This window comes from Bos indicus x Bos taurus, chromosome 29 (genome assembly GCF_003369695.1).
Source record: "Bos indicus x Bos taurus breed Angus x Brahman F1 hybrid chromosome 29, Bos_hybrid_MaternalHap_v2.0, whole genome shotgun sequence".
Classification (NCBI taxonomy): Eukaryota; Metazoa; Chordata; class Mammalia; order Artiodactyla; family Bovidae; genus Bos; species Bos indicus x Bos taurus.
This window is the reverse complement of record NC_040104.1, coordinates 6,404,085-6,422,152: the sequence shown is the minus strand read 5'-3', so window position 1 is coordinate 6,422,152 and position 18,068 is coordinate 6,404,085. Positions and strand designations below refer to the sequence as shown.

The 18,068-nt window shown below is 54.1% G+C and overlaps 1 protein-coding gene across 8 annotated transcripts in view; it reads right to left on the bottom strand.

Moving 5' to 3' along the window:
• SPTBN2 (spectrin beta, non-erythrocytic 2) overlaps positions 1–17,076 on the bottom strand; it is a 41,513-nt gene extending 24,437 nt beyond the window's left edge. For 2 of the 8 annotated variants that reach the window (XM_027531537.1, XM_027531543.1), the window contains exons 1-7: positions 12,651–12,754; positions 9,460–9,638; positions 4,160–4,311; positions 3,551–3,724; positions 2,402–2,493; positions 2,178–2,258; positions 1,750–1,865 (exon numbers count right to left, since the gene is read on the bottom strand). In XM_027531537.1, the coding sequence (XP_027387338.1) occupies positions 1,750–1,865; positions 2,178–2,258; positions 2,402–2,493; positions 3,551–3,724; positions 4,160–4,311; positions 9,460–9,616 (772 nt within the window). In that variant the 5' untranslated portion in view covers positions 9,617–9,638; positions 12,651–12,754. Of the gene's footprint in view, positions 1–1,749; positions 1,866–2,177; positions 2,259–2,401; positions 2,494–3,550; positions 3,725–4,159; positions 4,312–6,614; positions 7,225–9,459; positions 9,639–12,650; positions 12,755–13,886; positions 13,991–15,859; positions 15,879–16,052; positions 16,138–16,718 lie in introns of those variants that run through there. The other 6 variants (XM_027531535.1, XM_027531536.1, XM_027531540.1 and 3 more) reach the window with 5 other exon arrangements.
• Between the last annotated feature and the right edge of the window lie 992 nt (positions 17,077–18,068).

Genomic DNA, 18,068 nt, shown 5'->3' with positions numbered 1-18,068 from the left:
GAGCTTCCCTGATCAGGGGTCGAACCCTCACCCTCTGCAATAGAAGAAGAACCTTAACCACTGGACCACCAGGGAAGCCCCCAGCATGGCTATTTCTGACCCCACTCTCAAAGTTCAGTTGTGGGCCCAGGACGTGAGTGTCCTTCAAGCCATACTAGCGTCTACCTCGAGGACAGCAAGGCTGACTATGACTTGAAATCCCCAGGTTCTCTTAATTAGGCCAGATTGTATCCTACCTCCAGGGAAGACTGAGACTAGAAGCCCTCCTGACCACCTTGGCCGACCCACAGCCAGGTGGGAGCTGTGGAAATCACCTCAGAAAGTTACAGGACACTAAGTTTTTTTGTTTTTTTTTAGGACACTAAGTTTTACTTCCACGTTCTTTATCATCGCTATGCTTCTCAAATGCTCTCCAAGGAGACTTGTGTTTGGCCTGCTTCAATCATTGTTAAGCTGATATTCGTCATTTTGGACTAAGAGGGCATGGGAAAAGGGGCTACTGGTGGGATGGAAAACAGGGAGAAAACAGCCAAGTCCCAAATCTGCCCAGGGAACCTCAGAAGGAGCATTTCCAACAAGGAAATGCTGGAAATTTCCTTGGCCCTTCTGTCCTGCTCTTTTCTGTACCAAGACTGTTCTCTGCTCTCCCAGGGAGGCAGCTCAGGAAACAGGCTCTAGAGCTAGGCTGCCTGAATTCAAATCTCAGCTCCTTCAGCAGTGTGACCTTGGGGGAGTCACATAACCTTTACAGAACCCTGTCTTTTCTTCCATAAATGGTGTAATGATGAAACTGATTTCAAAGAGGGGTGTTGTGAGAATTCAGTTAGTTAAAGCATGTCAGGTAGGTGGCACTAGTGGTAAAGAACACGCCTGCAGATGTAGGAGATTTAAGACAGGTGGGTTTGATCCCTGGGTCAGGAAGATCCCCTGGAGGAGGAAATGGCAACCCACTCCAGTCCTCTTGCCTGGAGAATCCCCATGGACAGAAGAGCCTGGTGGGCTTCAGTCCATAGGGTCGCAAAGAGTCGGACATGACTGAAGTGGCTTAGCACGCAAGCGCAATGTCAGGTACAGAACAAAGCCCGGTGGCCATTCCCAGTCTCATGGGCATTAGATCAGAACCATAGGGACCAACCAGCAGGGTCAACTGACCATGATACCAGTGCTTGGTGAGATCTCAAGGTCACAGAGCTTAATTTAGAACCCTAGAATTTTGGGGCCCTTAGAGACCTTGTAGACTAAGATTAATGTTTTGGCCACCCCATGGGGCATTGCAGGATCTTAGTTCTTCATGCCCCTTGCGTTGGGAGTGTGGAGTCTTAACTGCTGGACTGCCAGGGAAGTCCTTTTTTATTTTTATTTTTTTTAAATATTCTCATTTTAGAGGTGAGGAAACTGAGCCACAGAGAAGCCAAGCAACCAGCTCTGTGTTACAGAGCTGCTTCGTGGAGGGCTGGGATAGAACCAAACCCCACACAGGGCTGCCTTTCTTCCTACACTGAAATAGAATTTTTATGCCATAAAATTCACCTTTTTAAAGTACACCGTTCCGTGGATTTTTGTATATTCACAGGGTTGTGCAACCATCACCGTGATCTAATTCCAGATCATTTCCATCACCGCCCCCCCCAAAGAAACCAGGTAAACCTCCAGCAGGGACTTCCGTTCTCCCCGCCCTCAGCTCTTGGCATCCGTCATCCACCTTCTGTCTCTAGCCCACAGCCGCTCTTTCACATAGCTCTGTCCCACCTTCAGGATCCAGCAGCTTCGTAAGTCCCAGCTCCTTCTCAGCCAGATTGAAGGCATTCTGCAGATTGTAGTGTGCATTACACTTCTTCAGGGACTCGAAATCCAGCAGGTCTGGCCTGGGTGGGGAGGGAATAGAGAAGGAATCAAGGGCACATGAGAGCCTAAAGAGGAAAAGGAAAGCCACCCCATCTTGATCTCTAAGTTCCCAAGCCCTCCACCCCCACTGCACCTCCCCACCTCGACTTCCCATCGCAAGACCTCTGTGCAGGAAGCACCCCCACATTCTGGGCTCTTCTCTGAACATTCACGCCTCCTGACTGCCGTGGAGCTCAGCTTGTCTCACTGCTTTGTCTACGTGTGTGTGCGGGCCCCTGGGTCATCAACCCATCCAGCAGCTCAGACAGGATGGCCAACCCCCGTCTTCTCACCGGTGTTTATGCACGATGGCGTTGAAGGCCAGCCCATCTCTCCAGCTGGTGGTGAAGTTGTTCACGTTGACATTGGGGTACCTATAAACAGAGGCCGGGATAGACAGTGAGTAGGCCTCCAGGATGGATCCGCAGCTCATAGTTCCTGGGCCCCCGTCCTTCCTTCCTACTGCACAGCCTTGGTGCATCCAGCCCTCCAAGGCCATGTTCTCTGGCAGCCTCACCCAGCAGTCTTCATCTGGCACCAGAGTAGCAAGGCATCCTTGGCTGACTTCTTCTCCTTGTTGTCTTCTGTTTCCACACTTATGTCTTGGATCTAAGAGGGAAGGAAGGAAGGAAGGCCCTCACTTCCTGAACAGCTTCCTTTCCGATAGCTCCTGGAGTTATCAGAGATGCTCAGTTATCAGAGATGTCCTGGAGTTATCAGAGATGCTCAGAAGCTCCTTAGACTCCTTAATTAGGGGCCTAGGGATACAGCCTAGGGCCTTTCTTCTCGGACTAATGACCACAGAACTCCAGGTCAAAAGGATTTGAGGCAGCAGAAAGGGGTAGGAATTCAGAAGAGGAAGTGCCTTGAAGGCAAAGATGCTGGTTCTTGCTGAGGGGAAAACTACAGGTGGAGAAGTGAACATTTCCTGAGAGCTGGGCTTCAAAGGTGAAGCTGATGGAGCTCTGCTTAGGGCTGGAAGGAGCAGGGAGTTACACTCAGGGTGTAAGCAGGCAATCAGGAGAGCTGTGATGGCATTAGGACCCTGAACTGGCGATGCTCAGAGCATAAGAAGGAGCTGGGTGGCTATTCTTTTGACAGAGGCGAGCAGAGTTTGAGGTAGAGGAGTGGACTGGTAACCAGACCCCAAATGCAGTTCTAACACTCTCTGTGGTTTTTTGTGCCCCCAAATGTGGTCCTCCAGTGGACCAGGCAATGGTGCCTGACTCCAGTCCTCTTGCCTGGAAAATCCCCTGGGCGGAGGAGCCTGGTAGGCTGCAGTCCACGGGGTCGCTAAGAGTCAGACACGACTGAGCGACTTCACTTTCACTTTTCACTTTCACGCACCGGAGAAGAAAATGGCAACCCACTCCAGTGTTCTTGCCTGGAGAATCCCAGGAACGGGGGAGCCTGGTGGGCTGCCGTCTATGGCATCGCAGAGTCGGACACGACTGAGGCGACTTAGCAGCAGCAGCAGCAGCATCGGACCAGGCCACAGGGAATTTGCCATAGCAGTTTGACAACACCCACGCTGGCCTCTGTCCTGTTTAATGATGACGGTCCCCTGCCCCAGTGTGTGAGGTTCTGGGCCCCCCATGTGTGCAGTGACCATGGGAGATGCTGCACTGGTGTGCAGGGCACACGCCAGTTGACACCATGCGGGTACCTGGAATCGAAGGATGATGGTCCACACCAGCCCAAGGGTCAGGCGGTGGTTCCCGTCCACGATGTCATGTGAGCCCATGTTTTCCAAATGCACTTTTTGCTCCTTCAGGAACTGCAGCGCCTTGTCCACATTCTCCAGGCAGTGGATCCGCATGCGGCCCTTCGTGGGCTTTGGCTATGGAGGGAGGGGACACAAAGCCGTGGGCCTGTGGGCCTCCTCCTCCTCCTTTCCTCCTAGCTTTCCCGGGGCCCTGCTTCCTACGGCTTCCCCATGACCTCCCTCAGGAACACAGGCACCGCCCGGGGAAGCTAAAGCTGAGTTGCAGATGAGGCTTGGAGCAGATTAAGATTCCCAAGGGAATTAATTGCACCCAGAGTGAGTGGGGGAAAAAAATGTTTTCAATGGGGCCACTGTTCCTGTCTCCCTGAAGCAATGTTCCTGGTTTAATCCACACAGCAAAGCCTCTCAAACTGAAACCATCCTCTGAGCAGAAGGCAGCCACTGCTTTCTGCTCCGTGGTGTCACTCTTCTCGCTCAGGGCCACCCCCAGGGCTTGTCCCTCTGGCCACTGTCTCTCAGGCCACCTCCTCCCTGGCGACCCCAGCTCACCAGCGTCTCCCCTGAGAGCACCTCGAGGAGCCTCAGAAGGTTCCGTCCATCCCGGAGGTCGCTGTACAGGTCGCCCACCCGGCACGTCACCCGGGCCAGGTGCGAGTTGACCCACTTGGTGAAGGTTTTCTTCTGCACAGCTTCTCGCTCATCTGTGGCGGCAACATGGGGTCATTTCTGCCCTTCAAGAACCGGGAGCCTGCTTCTAAACATCAGTTGGTGGGGCTGGGGAAGTGAGGTCTGGGGAGGAGGAAGGGAAGGAATATAGCCGAGGGGAAAACCCGTAACTTGAAAAGTCGGGAAATAAATTGGAATGAGTTCATGACCAGGGTCAACAACAAAAATGAGAGACAGAGAGACAGAAAACAGGCTTTGAGAAGGAAGGATGAAAGAAATTACGGCAGGGGACATGCAGGGAAGGCCTGGGATCAGCGCTCTGCTGTGTATCAGTGGTGAAATCCTGTTGTTTAATCCATTAAGGCCTCACTTTCCTCATCTGTAAAATGGGCACATTACTTTCTCTTTCAACAAGTCACGGTGTTGACTGAGACACCACGTGTAAGATGCCGCATGAAATGTCTCCTGGATGAGTTACTGTTATTCAGGCATGATCTAACCCGAAGGAAAGAGTAAGAGTTGCTCCGGTCGGTCCAGCAGGAGCTATGGCTGTTCCCATTTGGTAGTGGGCAAAGGAGAGGGTATGGACTTCAATTACAGCAGCAGCTCTTCCAAGTGGTCATTAGAAGGATGTGACATTATAGAGCCTGCGGGTCTCCTGAGTCAGCTTGCCCTCCTGGGATAATTTAAAGAAAAGACGGGCTCCTCTATTTCTGGGCTGGTTCATTCAACTGGTTGCAAGAGGATCCTGTCCCAGGACACCAACATTCCAAAGTCAAGAGTGAATACATCATCGTGGAAGTTGGAAACAGGTAAAAAGTGAACCCGGGAAACACAGGGTGGGGCAGGGGAAAGCCAGGCAGAGTTCAGTGCCAATCTCACAAAAAGTGACGAGATGCCCACTGCCTGTCCACAGGGGGAGCTGCTGCTGAGAGACGGGATGCTGTTACATTTCCCAGAAAAACAAAAATTGAAATTATTATAAATGACATAGAGAATACCACTGACCCTGACACATTGGAGACGTTTACAAAGGTTTGTTGAATTGGACAGGAGCGTTAAGCCTTGGACCCGACATTTTTATAGCCTGGGTTTCAGTATATGAGTATTCAGTATACTCTTGCCTCATTATTTATGGTAATATCCACGACTGATAAATTAATTTCTTCCAGTAAAAAAAAAAGAAAAAATACAAATGACAAAGTGAGGGAAGAGGCTCAGCCCATTGGAAGCTGCTCTGGCCACTGGGATTTCCTCATGTCCCCCCTGGAGAGGCCCAGTGCAAGGACCCAACCCAAGTGGCCAGGGCTGAAGACTCACTTGTCTTTTCTTAGCACCAGCATCTCAGAAACCGAAAAGACTCACCCCTTAATCTCACATTCCTATGCACCTCACCCATAAAACACAGCGACACACCCATGTCTGTTCCTGTCTTTCTTACCTCCAACAGGGGACCTGGGACAACCTCAGCGTCCTACCAAGTGCTCAGAGGGCCTGATGCCTTGTGGGCCTCCTCTTAGGATCCACAGGCCCTGCGGGAGCCAGGGACCACCTGATCACCAGCCACGACTGGATCCAGGGAGTCTGCCCTCATGCCAGACACACGAGGCTGAGGCCATTTTGGCTCACAGGCAGCATAAAAGGGGTAAGACGTGGAAACAGGGGGCAGCTAGGAAAAAAAAAAATGTGCAAAGCCGACCACCAGAGACAGAGCGTAACTTTACCAGGTGTCCAAAACATCCGCAGGCACACAGAACACCACGGCCCCCAGGAGAAACACACTGGCCTATGCGTGCTAGAGTGAACACAGCCACCTCAGACCCATACTTGAACCCGTCTGCACCAGATCCCTTTGACACACTCCCCGGTTTCCACACACTCAAACACCCATTCAGAAATCCAGGGCAGCAAAACGCCCTGGGCCCCTCCCCCGTTGGTTCAGTCCCCTGCCTCCTTCCCGGACCACCCCGGCAGGCGCGTCCTCCCCAACCCCCGAGAGTCTCAGGGAGACCGGGCCGCGCCTCCGCGCTCCGCGCCCCCGGGGACACACGCCCAGCGGGGCACCGCCGCCACTCCAGAGGGTCCAAGCCTCTCCGGCTCTGTCAGCGTCCGCGGATTTCCCGGCCACTTGTAATTATTCCCCCGGCACTTTGTCTCCCAACACAAACCGTCTGAGTCACAGAAGATGCTCCCCCCACCCCGGGGGCCTGGCTCCGGCTCCTCTCCCACGCCCCCAGCCGCTCTCTCCGTGGGGGCCCCCTCTCCGGGCGGCTCCAGCCGTGGCCCCCGCCCCCCGAGCCCTCCTCTCGGAGCCCACCACCCCACCCCCGGAGCCCACCTTGAAGCTGCTTGAAGCGTCCCTCCAGCACGCTGGCGTACTGAGCCGGGTTGATGAAGGCAGCGGGCGAGAGCAGGAGCCCCCCGGGGTTCTGAGCCCCCTCCACCGCCTCACAGTAAAACTCGCCGGCCCCGTTCAGGCCGTACCCGGGCGCCCTGCCCACCCCGTGCCCATTCATGGTGCCGCTGCCTCTCGATCGCCCGCGGCCCAGAGTCCATGCTCTGCCCGCGCCGGGGCGGGGCGTCGAGGATCCGCTCCCCCGCGAGCCGGGGGTCCCGGCTAGCAGGCCGTGTGGCCCGAGGGCGGTGGAAGTTTCGAGGAGTTGGGTGAAAAAGGAGCGGCGGGAGGTCCGAGCCCCCGAGCGCTCCGGCACCCGTCGGCAGAGCGCACCTGGTGCGGCGAGAGGAGACGGAGGCAGCTCCAGACAAACAGGTCGGACAGTGACGGGGGAGGGGCGGGGCGGAGCCGGCCGGCTGGGGCAGGGCCGGGCCCCCGGGCCGGAGGAGGGAACCGCCAGCGCCCTCGAGACCTGCCGGTCTGGCCTGGAGTTGCCTCGGAGTGCACCAGACCCGAGAGGGCCGGTCCCCACCCGCATCCCTCGCCTCCCCCGCGCCCCAGGTCAAGTCCTGCTTCCGAAGGTTTGCAGGGGTGTTGAGGATGCCCCCTGGCTGTGACTCTGGGAGGTCCCGCTCAGGACGTGGGCTTTGATCCCCAGCTCCGAGAGCCCCGAGAAAGAGAAATCCCGGGAAGGGCCAAGCCAGCTCAGTACTAGCCAGGCACGGGGCTATACTGGTTGCTTACTTTCCTTCATTTGTGAAATAGATGGTGTTATCTTCCTCCCTTGTTTGTCATTCTCACCTCCAGTTCCAGATACTTCCCTGCCCTGGGGCCCATCAGGCGGCCCTGGGGCCCATCAGGCCGTCCTGGGGCCAGGCCATCCCAGGCCCCCAGTACACCCACAGCTGGGCACATCTACCTGACTCCCTTCCCACTTAAATATATATATATAGCGACCCCATGGACTGCAGCTTACCAGGCTTCTCTGTCCATGGGATTTTCCAGGCAAGGGTACTGGAGTGGGGTGCCATTGCCTTCTCCATATATATATATATATATATATATATATATATGTATATATATTTGGCTGCTCTGGGTCTTAGTTACTGCAGTGGGATCTTGAGTTGGGGATCTTGTTCCCTGATGAGGGATTGAACCCAGGTCCCCCGACTCTTCCTTGGGAGAGCCAGGCTCTCCCTGGTTCTCCCCCTTGGGAGAGCAGAGTCTTGGCCACTGGACCACCAGGGAAGCCTTCCCGTCCCACCTTTCTATGGGCTTCAGCCCTTGTCACTTACAGCCCACTCCTGTCCCCTCCCATCCTCCTTCATTCAGTATTTTCTGGCACCTGCTGGTGCAAGGCGCAGGGCTGGGTAAAGCCCATACAGCAAGGCCTCCTCAGAAGAGCCCGGTTTAGTGGTACAGATAAACGCCTACCGTCAGCCTGGGTTGGCATGCATTGAGCACACATCGAAATAGTCCTGGGTATCACACGTCATGTGCACACAGCTGTCATGACATTCTAGAGGCTACTCCTACCCAAAATCAGGGTACCAAAGTATCCCAAAGACTTAGTATTCTCTATGACCCACGTCTTCTGCCTTCGCTCAGCGATAGAAACAGTGATGAGTGTTTCACAAGCCTGAGTGTAGCCCTAACCAGAAGGACAGGGGAGCACAGGAGAAAATGATGAGGGATTCCCAGAAGTAATGGAATTACCCGAAGAGCTTTAAACCCTGAGTTCTGGACCATAGGTCCAAAGACTCTAATTCATTGTGTCCAGAAAGGGGTTTGAGAAGCTGTATTTGTGGAAATATCCCTGAGTGATCCTGTCAAAAGTGCAGCCAAGGTTGGGAACCGCCCCCCCGCCAGTGTCTCCCTTCATCCAGGAGGCCACCCCAACCACGCTGGGAGCACTGCCTCTCGGGGAGGAGTAGCTGTGACCTCTTCCACTGCACTGGGCTGGGAGGCCAGCAGGTCAGTGGAAAAGATGAGGGTGGCGTGGAGGAGGGAAACCAAACAGGGTGGGTGGCCTTGGGGTGTGTGGGTGACTCAGCCCCACGCCAGCCGCCGGTGGTGTCAGCTGGCAGCTGCACTCTTGTTGCCATGGCAACTCCTCCCCAGAACGCAGGGAGGCCCGTCGAACGGGTTTGCTGGTGTTCAGAGGAGCTTGAAGGGGAGAACCCAGGCCATAGGGGAAGGCAGGGGCTGAGGTGGGTGGAGAGCAACCCAGGAGGATGGGCGGTGGAAACCAGGGTGGGTGGAAGGAACCTGCTTCAGGGAACGGGTAGATGAACTAAAGGGAGGAACAGGCGGCAGGCAGGTGGAAGGAACAGGTGGGGAGGGAGAGGAGCGGCTACTGAACAGGGAGGGGGAACAGGTGTGAGAGATGACAGTGAGAATCAAGGAAGACAGGAGAGGATGAAAGGGAGGGAGAGGTGGGTGGAAATAGAACAGCAAGACTAAGAATGCAAAAGAATTAAGGAACGTGACTCAGGGACAGGGGCCAGGCAGTCAGCTGAGCGCAGAGCGGAGCATGGCTGAGTCTCAGCATCAGCACGGCTTCTCCCTGCTTGGGGGGGAAGGAAGCCGGGGCACTTTGTGGATTGCATGTGGTTTGTTCTTGAGGCTGGCATTGCGGAGTAGGGCTTGGTAGAGTGATCTGGATTTCCCACTCTAGTGCAGTAGCTTAGAAAGAGCGTCGGTCTTCCCATGAAGTTGAAGGACTCTTCAAGACAAGCTTCCCTCCCCGGCATCCTCAACATTTCCCCCAGCCCTCCCCTGACCTCACCTGCCAGGGCCTTAATTCGGGACCTCTCAAAGAGGCGGGCAGAGCTGCTGTCATTGTCCCAGTCCGAGTCGGGCAGGTCCCAGCGGTTGTTGATGTCACTGTACTGGCCCTGGATCTCCAAGCTGTCAAAGTCTGTGGGCGACAGGGTGCTGCTCATGGTGGTGGGTGGCCTCCTGCTCCTGCAAGGGGAAATGGGGCCGGTAAGGGGCATCTCGAAGCCACTGAGCCCACCACTCAACATGTCTTCCTCTCCTCCTGCCCTAGATCTGCTCCACTCTACTGATGACCAAAGACTGTGGTTGCTTTCTTTGCCAGTGGAAATCATCCCCCGGTGGGAGAGGAGAAGCCATGGTGGAGAAGCTGAGAGACAGGAACACAACAGACACATATGGAGTGAGGTCGGAAGGCGGCGGTGTCTCAGAGTGACATAGTGGAGACAAAGGGCTCCAGAGCCTCAGGCCAGAGACGGGCAGGAGGCAGGGAGCTGAAGGTGGCGATGGCCATCGGGGTGGCTCTGGACAGCAGTGTGTAAACTCCAGGGCAATGCGAGAAGCAGGCCTGGGACCCCGTGGGCAATAGGGAGTACAAGCCAGAGTCCTTTCATTCCTGGTTCCACAAACTGTTCAGAGCCCTGCACCTCCCCTACTGCCTCCCACAAGGTGGCTTCCTGTACCCTGGAAGCGATTTAAGATGGAAAGACCCAGATCCTGCTCTCAGGCCAAGCCTGATGCACTGCTAGCAAGTATGGATACAGAGCCCAGAAGTTTGACGGAGGACACAGTATGGTTCTCTCCCCGGTTTCTTTCTTTTGTTTGGGACAGAGAATACTTAATAGGTGCTCGATGAATATCAGTTGTGATATGTGTCCTCGTCACTTACATGCATCACCTCTGTGGGGCGAGGGACCACTATCATCCCTATTTCAGAGATGAGGAGGTTGCTCCGTAAAAGTTAAACCAGGGTTCAAGGTCACTGGAAGGAGTAGAGTTAGGTTTTGAAGCAGGATTCTTTCTGACGCTGGAGGACAAGCTTTTTTTTTTTTGCCTCCCTGGGCAGCATGTGGGATCCTAGTTCCCCAACTAGGGATCAAACCTGCGCATCCCAGCATTGGAAGTGCAGAGTCTTAACCGCTGGACCACCAAGGAAGTCCCTGGAGGACAAGCTGTTAATCACAATATTTACATGTTCCTCGAACTTCCTGGAGCCCTCAGAGCTCCCTGAGAGAGATCAACAGCCATCCCTCCCTTCCAGGGCTCAGGCTGGGGAAACTGGGACCATGGATGCTTGCCAGCACAACTCACGGCTCTGTGTTACACAAACAACCCTGTCCTTCTCAAAACTAACAAATGAGCTTCAGATTAGTTTCTAGGGATTTTTTTTTTTTAAAACAAAACTCTACAGTTCAAAGTTCTCGAGTAATTCAGCACTCATTCAAGAGCATGCAGGGGGCTGGCTCTGTAACTGAACCCCAAATTCTGCATTTCTCATTTTCCTAGTGCCTCTCAAATACAAAGATATTTTAATCCTTAGCGCCACTTCAGAGGGTTGAGGCTATGACCTTGGCAGTCTCTTGTTCTGGAAAGGAAGTACCTTACCTCCTGTGTGGTTTGGGGGGACAGAAGAAAGAATGGGTGGTGAGATGTGGGTGGGGAGGGAGATGTGTTCCCATGGGTGCACAGGGCAGAACTTGGCTTCTGTCATTAAGTGGTTCCACGAAGCGGAACCTGAGGCACCTGAAGGCCAGGACTGCCTACCCCTCCCCTTTCTCCCGAAGGGAAAACAGCAAGGATTTCCCTGGGGGCTCAGGTCTCAGGTTCCTAGATTTGGGCTTTTCATTCCCTGTAATAGGAAAGAGGGGCTTCCCTCATAGCTCAGTCGATAAAGAATCTGCCTGCAATGCAGGAGACCCCAGTTCAATTCCTGCGTTAGGAAGATCCCCTGGAGAAGGAACTAGCAACCCACTCCAGTATTCTTGCCTGGAGAATCCCATGAACAGAGGAGCCTGGCAGGCTATAGTCCATGGGGTCACAAGAGTGGGACACGACTTAGCAACTAAACCACCACCAGTAGGAAAGAGAGCTTCATTTCCACTAAGCTTAGGACTCCTTTCTCATTTAAAATCCATCCTTTCCCCTAATCCCCAGCAGAGTCTTTCAATTTGCTCTGTAAATATTTATATAAAAATAAATTCTAGGGCAGAGTCAGGGCATCCTGAGGAGAGAATGCTGTAGGCAAGGTGCGACCTGAGCTAGAGTCCCCTAACACTCTCAACCATGGGACAGGGAAGCAGTCCAAAGCCCAGGACCAATTCGAATTCCATTTCTCTGGGCCCCTCAGCTTAGGGCTTCCCCACGAGCAGCCATGCAAACACTTAGCTCTGGGATGGACATTCCCAGCACGCCCGCTCTCTCTGCATAGTGTGTGTGACCATGCTCTTTGAGACCACTGGACTGCAGCCCACCAGGCTCCTCTGTCCATGGGATTCTCCAGGCAAGAATACTGGAGTGGGTTGCCATGCTCTCCTCTAGGGGATCTTCCCTTCCCAGGGATCGAACCCTAGTCTCTAATGGCTCCTGCATTGGCAGGCAGGTTCTTTACCACCAGTGCCTCCTGGGAAGCCCCTCCCTGCATAGACCTGCCTGAAAAAATCCCTATATACCAGAAGTCCCCAACCTTTTGGGCACCAGGGACCAGTTTCGTGGAAGACAATTTTTCCATGGACTGGGGGTGGAGGGGATGGTTTGGGGATGATTCAAGCATTTATTATACACTTTATTTCTATTATTATTACATCAATTCCACCTCAGATCATCAGGTATTAGATCCTGAAAGTTGGGGACCCCTGCCATATATGATGCTCCCCTTCTATTCTGTGACCCTTTTTTCTTTTATCAGAAATCACAAACCTCCTAAAACCAGTCTCCAGGGGTATGGCCGGTGAGCTGTTGTAAAAGAACTAATTTGGGGGAGCTCCCTGGTGGCCTAGCGGTTAGGATTCTGGGCTTTCGCTGCCATGACCCAGGTTCAATCCCTGGTGGGGGTAAGTTCATGTAAGCCGTGTGGTGCAACCAAAAAAAAAAAAAAAACCCACTAATTTGGGATTCTTCAGGTGGGCCTATGCTTGCCATTTCTCTCCAGACCCCGCCACTCCCTGTTGGCTCCTTCCCAGCCTTGTCACACATTTTTATTACCTACTTGGTCCCTGAAAGCCTCTGAGGTTTTCAAACCCTGCTTCGTCTTTGTACTCCACAGAAAGCAGAAACGCAAAGCAGCAGACTGTGACCCCGTTTCCAAACTGTGTGTCCCCAGGACCCCTGGAAGCTGCACAAAACCAAACATGTATTGGCTTCTTTTTGCTAATCCAACTTGGTCCCCCTGATGGGACTGAGGTGTGGGATCCAGACCTCTCAGTGAGGTCCAGCTGTTAGAGCTGCTCCTATAACTTGGGGGAGAAAATGTGAAGCTGGAGCCTCCCCTTCTCCCAGATAAAATGGCCCTCTGGCCAAATCCAATTCGAGACATACATGCTTTTCATCCCTGAGTTTCCAGGGATGCCTGCCATTGTATGGATAAGGAACCAAGATGGCACTGGTGTCCTTAGATCACAGGTCCCCATAGGGTGCTTTCTGGTGTCCTTAAGCACAGCAGTTCTGAGGGCCTCTGAGTTTTGGTTTCCAAGCATTTGGGCTCTGGAGCCCCCTGGCCTTTTGGACAATATGCTGTGTTCCCTGCTACCATCTTCGGAGTCCTATAGATTTCTGTTTCTTTAGATAGATCCCACACTGGTTTCTTTTCTCTGATTTATCATTCCTTGCTTGTGATCTGGGTCTCCGTACTTATTTCCTTAGTCAGCCTGTACCCCTAGCCTCATGCTCACCTACGTCTCTCTCTTTGCTGGAGAATCATCTACCTGATTGTTCTCCATGGATTCCTGGACTCTGGCAAGAGGACAGTACAGCAGCTAATCCAGATTACAGTTTCACCAACGCCTTATTCTTAGCCGCTGACCTGGAGGCCAGACCAGAGTAGCTTACATTGTTCATGCTACGAGAAAGCCAACTCTCGCCAGCTGCAAGCTTGGGGTCCTGCTAGGTTCTCTGCCCAAGCACTGCTCAGCCTAGTGCCTGTCTTCCAGGGCAGCTGCCCCCTCCCCTTCCCTCAGTTTTGCTGGCATGTAAAGCTAGAAATCCAATCCCTCCTGCTAGAGTCTGTCTTGTACCCTAATTCCCTCTCTCGCCACATCCTCCTCCTGATTAATTCTCTACCTCCCTCAGAGACAGTTGATCATTCCCTCCTCTGTGCTCCCACAGCACTTCAGGATGCTGCTATTATTACGCTTATCACATTGTATTACAGTTAGTTGTTTATGTGTCTCTCTGCCTGCTCCCTTTTTAACCCATTGAGGACAAGGGTTGGGTTTTACTCACCTTTGTATTTTCCTAGTATGATAGCTATTCAATAAAGAGATATTGAATGAATGGGCTAGCATTCCTCCCCACTCTCATCAAATGCATTTCTTTTTTTTTTAGGTCTAGAGAAAAAACACAAGGAAAGAATGAAAATGGCATCAGAGAAGAGCCTCTGCTCCTCATCTCTAAAGTTCAGGATTATTCTCAAACTTGCATGAATAACAGTTACTTGGAGGGCTATTAAAACACAGACCAGTGGGCCCTGTTCCCCAGAGCTTCCGATGCAAGAGATCTGGGGGTGGGGCCTGGGAATCTGCATTTCTAAACTGTTCCCAGGGCACACTAAATCTACTGGCCTAGAGACCACATTTTGAGGACCACTGCTGTCCAAAGATGAGGAGCAGTTAGAATTAGAAAAGCTACGAGAGCAGAGAAGACACAACGTTTTAGGAGTGAGTGTGACCTGAGGTTAGCTTCTGGGTCTGTTTAGTCTCTATCCCATGCTAAACTCAAATACAACTTCCCCCGAGAAACCCCAAGACCCACAAAGAGCCGGAAGCCTCAGGCAAGGAGAGAGGAAAATGAAGATGGAGTGGGTTTGAGATCTAATGAGACAAATAGAGCTGATGGCCGGACACAGGCGAATCAGAGGCCCGGAAGGAGGGCGATATGGCTGGAGACGGGGCTGGGAGGCGGAGTTGAACCAATGACAGCAGGAGGGATAACAGATGAGAAGGAGTGGGGACTTTGGCAAAGTAAAAATCTTTTGGGACTCAAAGTATGAATGGACGAGCAAAGAGATAAAAGGAGAAAGAAATCACAAACTCAGGGCTGCTAAGATAGCAAAAGGAAGATGCACACAGGGAGACAAGACAAGCAAGAGACAAAACCCCAGCCTATTCCCTCAAGGCTGTGTTCTTGATAAAGCACGGGGAACTCTCCTCCAAGGAACTTAAGAATTGGGCTGGAGAGTGGGAATGGATTTTTGCTTCATCTTGTCCTTCAGAATCCTCCACTCAGGGCAGAATTATTCAGACTACTTTTCACTCCCTTGCTACGCCCCTCCCCCAAGTCTGTAACCCATGGGTTACATCAGTTTCCCTAAGGAACAAATTTAAGATCCCTATTAGCTTTTTCCTCCTTACTCCTTTGCTCTTCTGAATATGCCAAGAGGTTGCCCCGCACCTCAAGCTGAGACACAGATTTGGGACTCACTCTGCCCCCTTCACCCTCAAGGAAAACTGGTTTGTAGATACCCTGCCGGTGCCTGAACCGACTAGCGCTGGAATTGTAGCTGCCCTCGGAGGGGAGGAGGGCCGCTGAGAAACAACCCATGGAGACAGCATGTAGCAGGTTAGGACCGGGGCAAGCCTGCAGCTCAGACAAGCATGCAATGCCACGGGGTTAATGGGCTGAAGTCGTTCCGAGCCAGAAGGGATGGCAAAGGCCCGATTGTGGCGCTGGCGCTGGAACACCCCAGAAGGAGGCCTTGCCCGCTAGCTCTGCGCCCACGGACTCCAAGCCGAACGCACACATCTTGGCCACAGGGACACCTTTCGCTGCCACTTCCCCGCCACCCGCAGGGGTTTCATTCTCCTTTCTTCCTCTGGCAGCGTTCCGCTCACCACGGCCAACCGTGTCCCCTTCTCTCACACACTGTGGGGGAGCATAAAGGAGAGCGTGGAGCTAGCTACCAAAGAGGCGAGGAGAAGCCCACCCGGCTCCCCAGGGAGCCCCCGGCCGGCTAGCGGGAGGGAGTCGGGCGCTGGCAGCCTCGGGGCAGGGACCGCCGAGCGCGCCCGCAGCGCCTGGACCGGCGCCGGCCGGCCCGCCTCCGCGACGCGAACAGCTGGCGCTGTCACACACGCGCAGAGCCCGGCGACCTGCTCCCCTAACGCGTTTGTCAGCCCCAACTCTTCCAGACTCTTCTCTGGGCTCCGGAGAGGCCCGCGTCCCGCACGCCACGATCCCCACCGGCCGCACACGGGTACCTGGTTGGCTGGCGCTTGACTCTCCATCCAGTCCCAGGGACCCTGAGGGTGCGAGCACCCGGGGCCGCATCCTCCCGCCCCGGCTCCCCCGACCCGTCCCGACCCCGACCCCGACCCCGCCGCCCGCGCGCGTCTGCACAAAGCGCACCGCCCAGCCGGCCGGGACAAAGCGCGCCCCGGCGCCGGCACCTACCTCGGTGCGGAGCGCTGGCCCGACAGGCGGGAGGGCGGCGGGCGGGGGCGCACCGGGAGTCGCCGCGCCCGCAGCCCGGCCGCGTGGGGCGGTTGCGGGCGGCGGCCGGGCGCACGGCAGGCGGCGGGCGGGCGCTGTCACGGGGCGCGAGCCGCACGGGGGGCGCGCGGGGCCGGCGGCGGTGGGGCGCGTGGAGGTGCGCGGGCGCGAGCGGCGGGACTGCGGCGCCGCGGAAGGAGGACAATAGCCTCCCCCTGCCGCAGGCCGCCGGCTCCCGCGGGAGGCCGGGGACCATCTGGAGCCGGCGGCCCCGCGGGGCTCGAGGCGGGGCACGAGTCACCCCCTCCCCGCCCGGCGCCATGGCAACCACGGCCCCTCTCGGGTCTCTGCTTAGCTCCCCGGCCCGGGGTCGCTGACCTTCCCCGGGGCGAACGCGGCGTCGGCTCCTCCGCCGGCTCCCGACCCCCCACCGCCTACCCCGTGAGTGCCCCCAGAGCCCCGCCTTCCGTTCCTCGCCGGCCCTGGTCACCCTCTGGCCGTCTGGGTACCCCCCACCGCTTGCGGGGCTGTCTCCGCTGTTTGAGTACCCCACCTTTGTCCCTGCTCCGCTTTTCGCACAAAATCTACATCCCCGGAACATGCGATCTTTCCTTTAACGACACTCACCGCCCAGAAGGTTTCCCAGTATTCAGCCTCTTTTCCGTCCCGATTTTTTCCTCTTTGGGCACCTCCGGTCAGTCCATCTCCCTTTAAGCATTTCTTTCATCCATCCCTTCCCTCTCTGGTCCTCCTTCGGTCAGGGAGGCCGGCTCTCTTTCCCAAAGCATCTCCATGGTACCATGTGGTGGAGATTCGTCTCCTCGCAGATCAGATTCTCAGAACAGTCATCACTGCAGCTCCTCTCAGCTCCTTCTCAGCTCCTCTCATTTATCAACCAGAATTCCGGCCTACTCACTGTCTTAAAAGGGAATGGGGGTGGGGACGGACATGTCTAGGCCTGGCACAGCTGGGTTTCTCCTTGGTTTAGTGGCATCCGAGTGGTCTAATGATCTGAGGTCATTAACCAAGGTGAACTGCTATCTCCTAAGAGAGAAAAGAATTATACCCAAATAGTAAAGAGTGCCAGGTAGGTGCTAAAAGTGAATTTTCTCGGGTGATTCCCTCCCCAACTGCCACCCCCTCCCCAGCTCTAAGAGGTAGCGTACAGTTCTTTCTGACTTGAAATCGAAGCTCAGAGATAAACTAATAACAGTCAGTTGAACTTTGCACAGAGCAGTCTGGATATAACTATTCAATTTTATTGCCCCTGAACATGTGGGCCTGTCTCTACCTGGGATATGCCTGAAATGGCCAAATAAGGGCAATGTGAAGAATGGGCTTTGTGTGAATTATTGGTTTAAGGCTTTGTTTATTTATGGGTAATGGCATTTTAGGATTTTGCTCCTTTAGGTAAAGGTATACATAGTGAAACAAATGTGTAAGTAATTGAAGTACTTTCCAGATAAGATTTTGGTAAAGTGAAATCGTTTGTGTTAAACCCACTTGAAAACAATTTCAAGGTTTAAAAAAAGAGTCCTGCTACTAATCCAAACTAGTTGTGTCATCTCACCTACTTGGCCTCCGTCTTCCTAGACTATCAAATGGGTTGGGAGAGGGCTTGGTGTGTGAGTTGCACTAAAAAAAGAGCTTGAAGTTCTCTCCCAGCTCTGATAGTCAGATTCCATCAGTAAACTGGAATCAGTATTCTACCACCAAACTGTAACTTGGCCTTCTGGGGTATACTTCACCATTAGCTGTAATTTCAGGCTTTTATTTTATTTTTTTAATTTGACTGTGTCGATCTTAGCTGTGGCTAAGTCATGTTCGACTCTTTGTGACCCCACAGACTGTACAGTCCATGGAATTCTCCAGGCCAGAAGACTGGAGTGGGTAGCCTTCCCTTTTCCAGGGTATCTTCTCAACCCAGGGATCGAACCAAGGTCTCCCGCATTGCGGGCAGATTCTTTACCAGCTGAG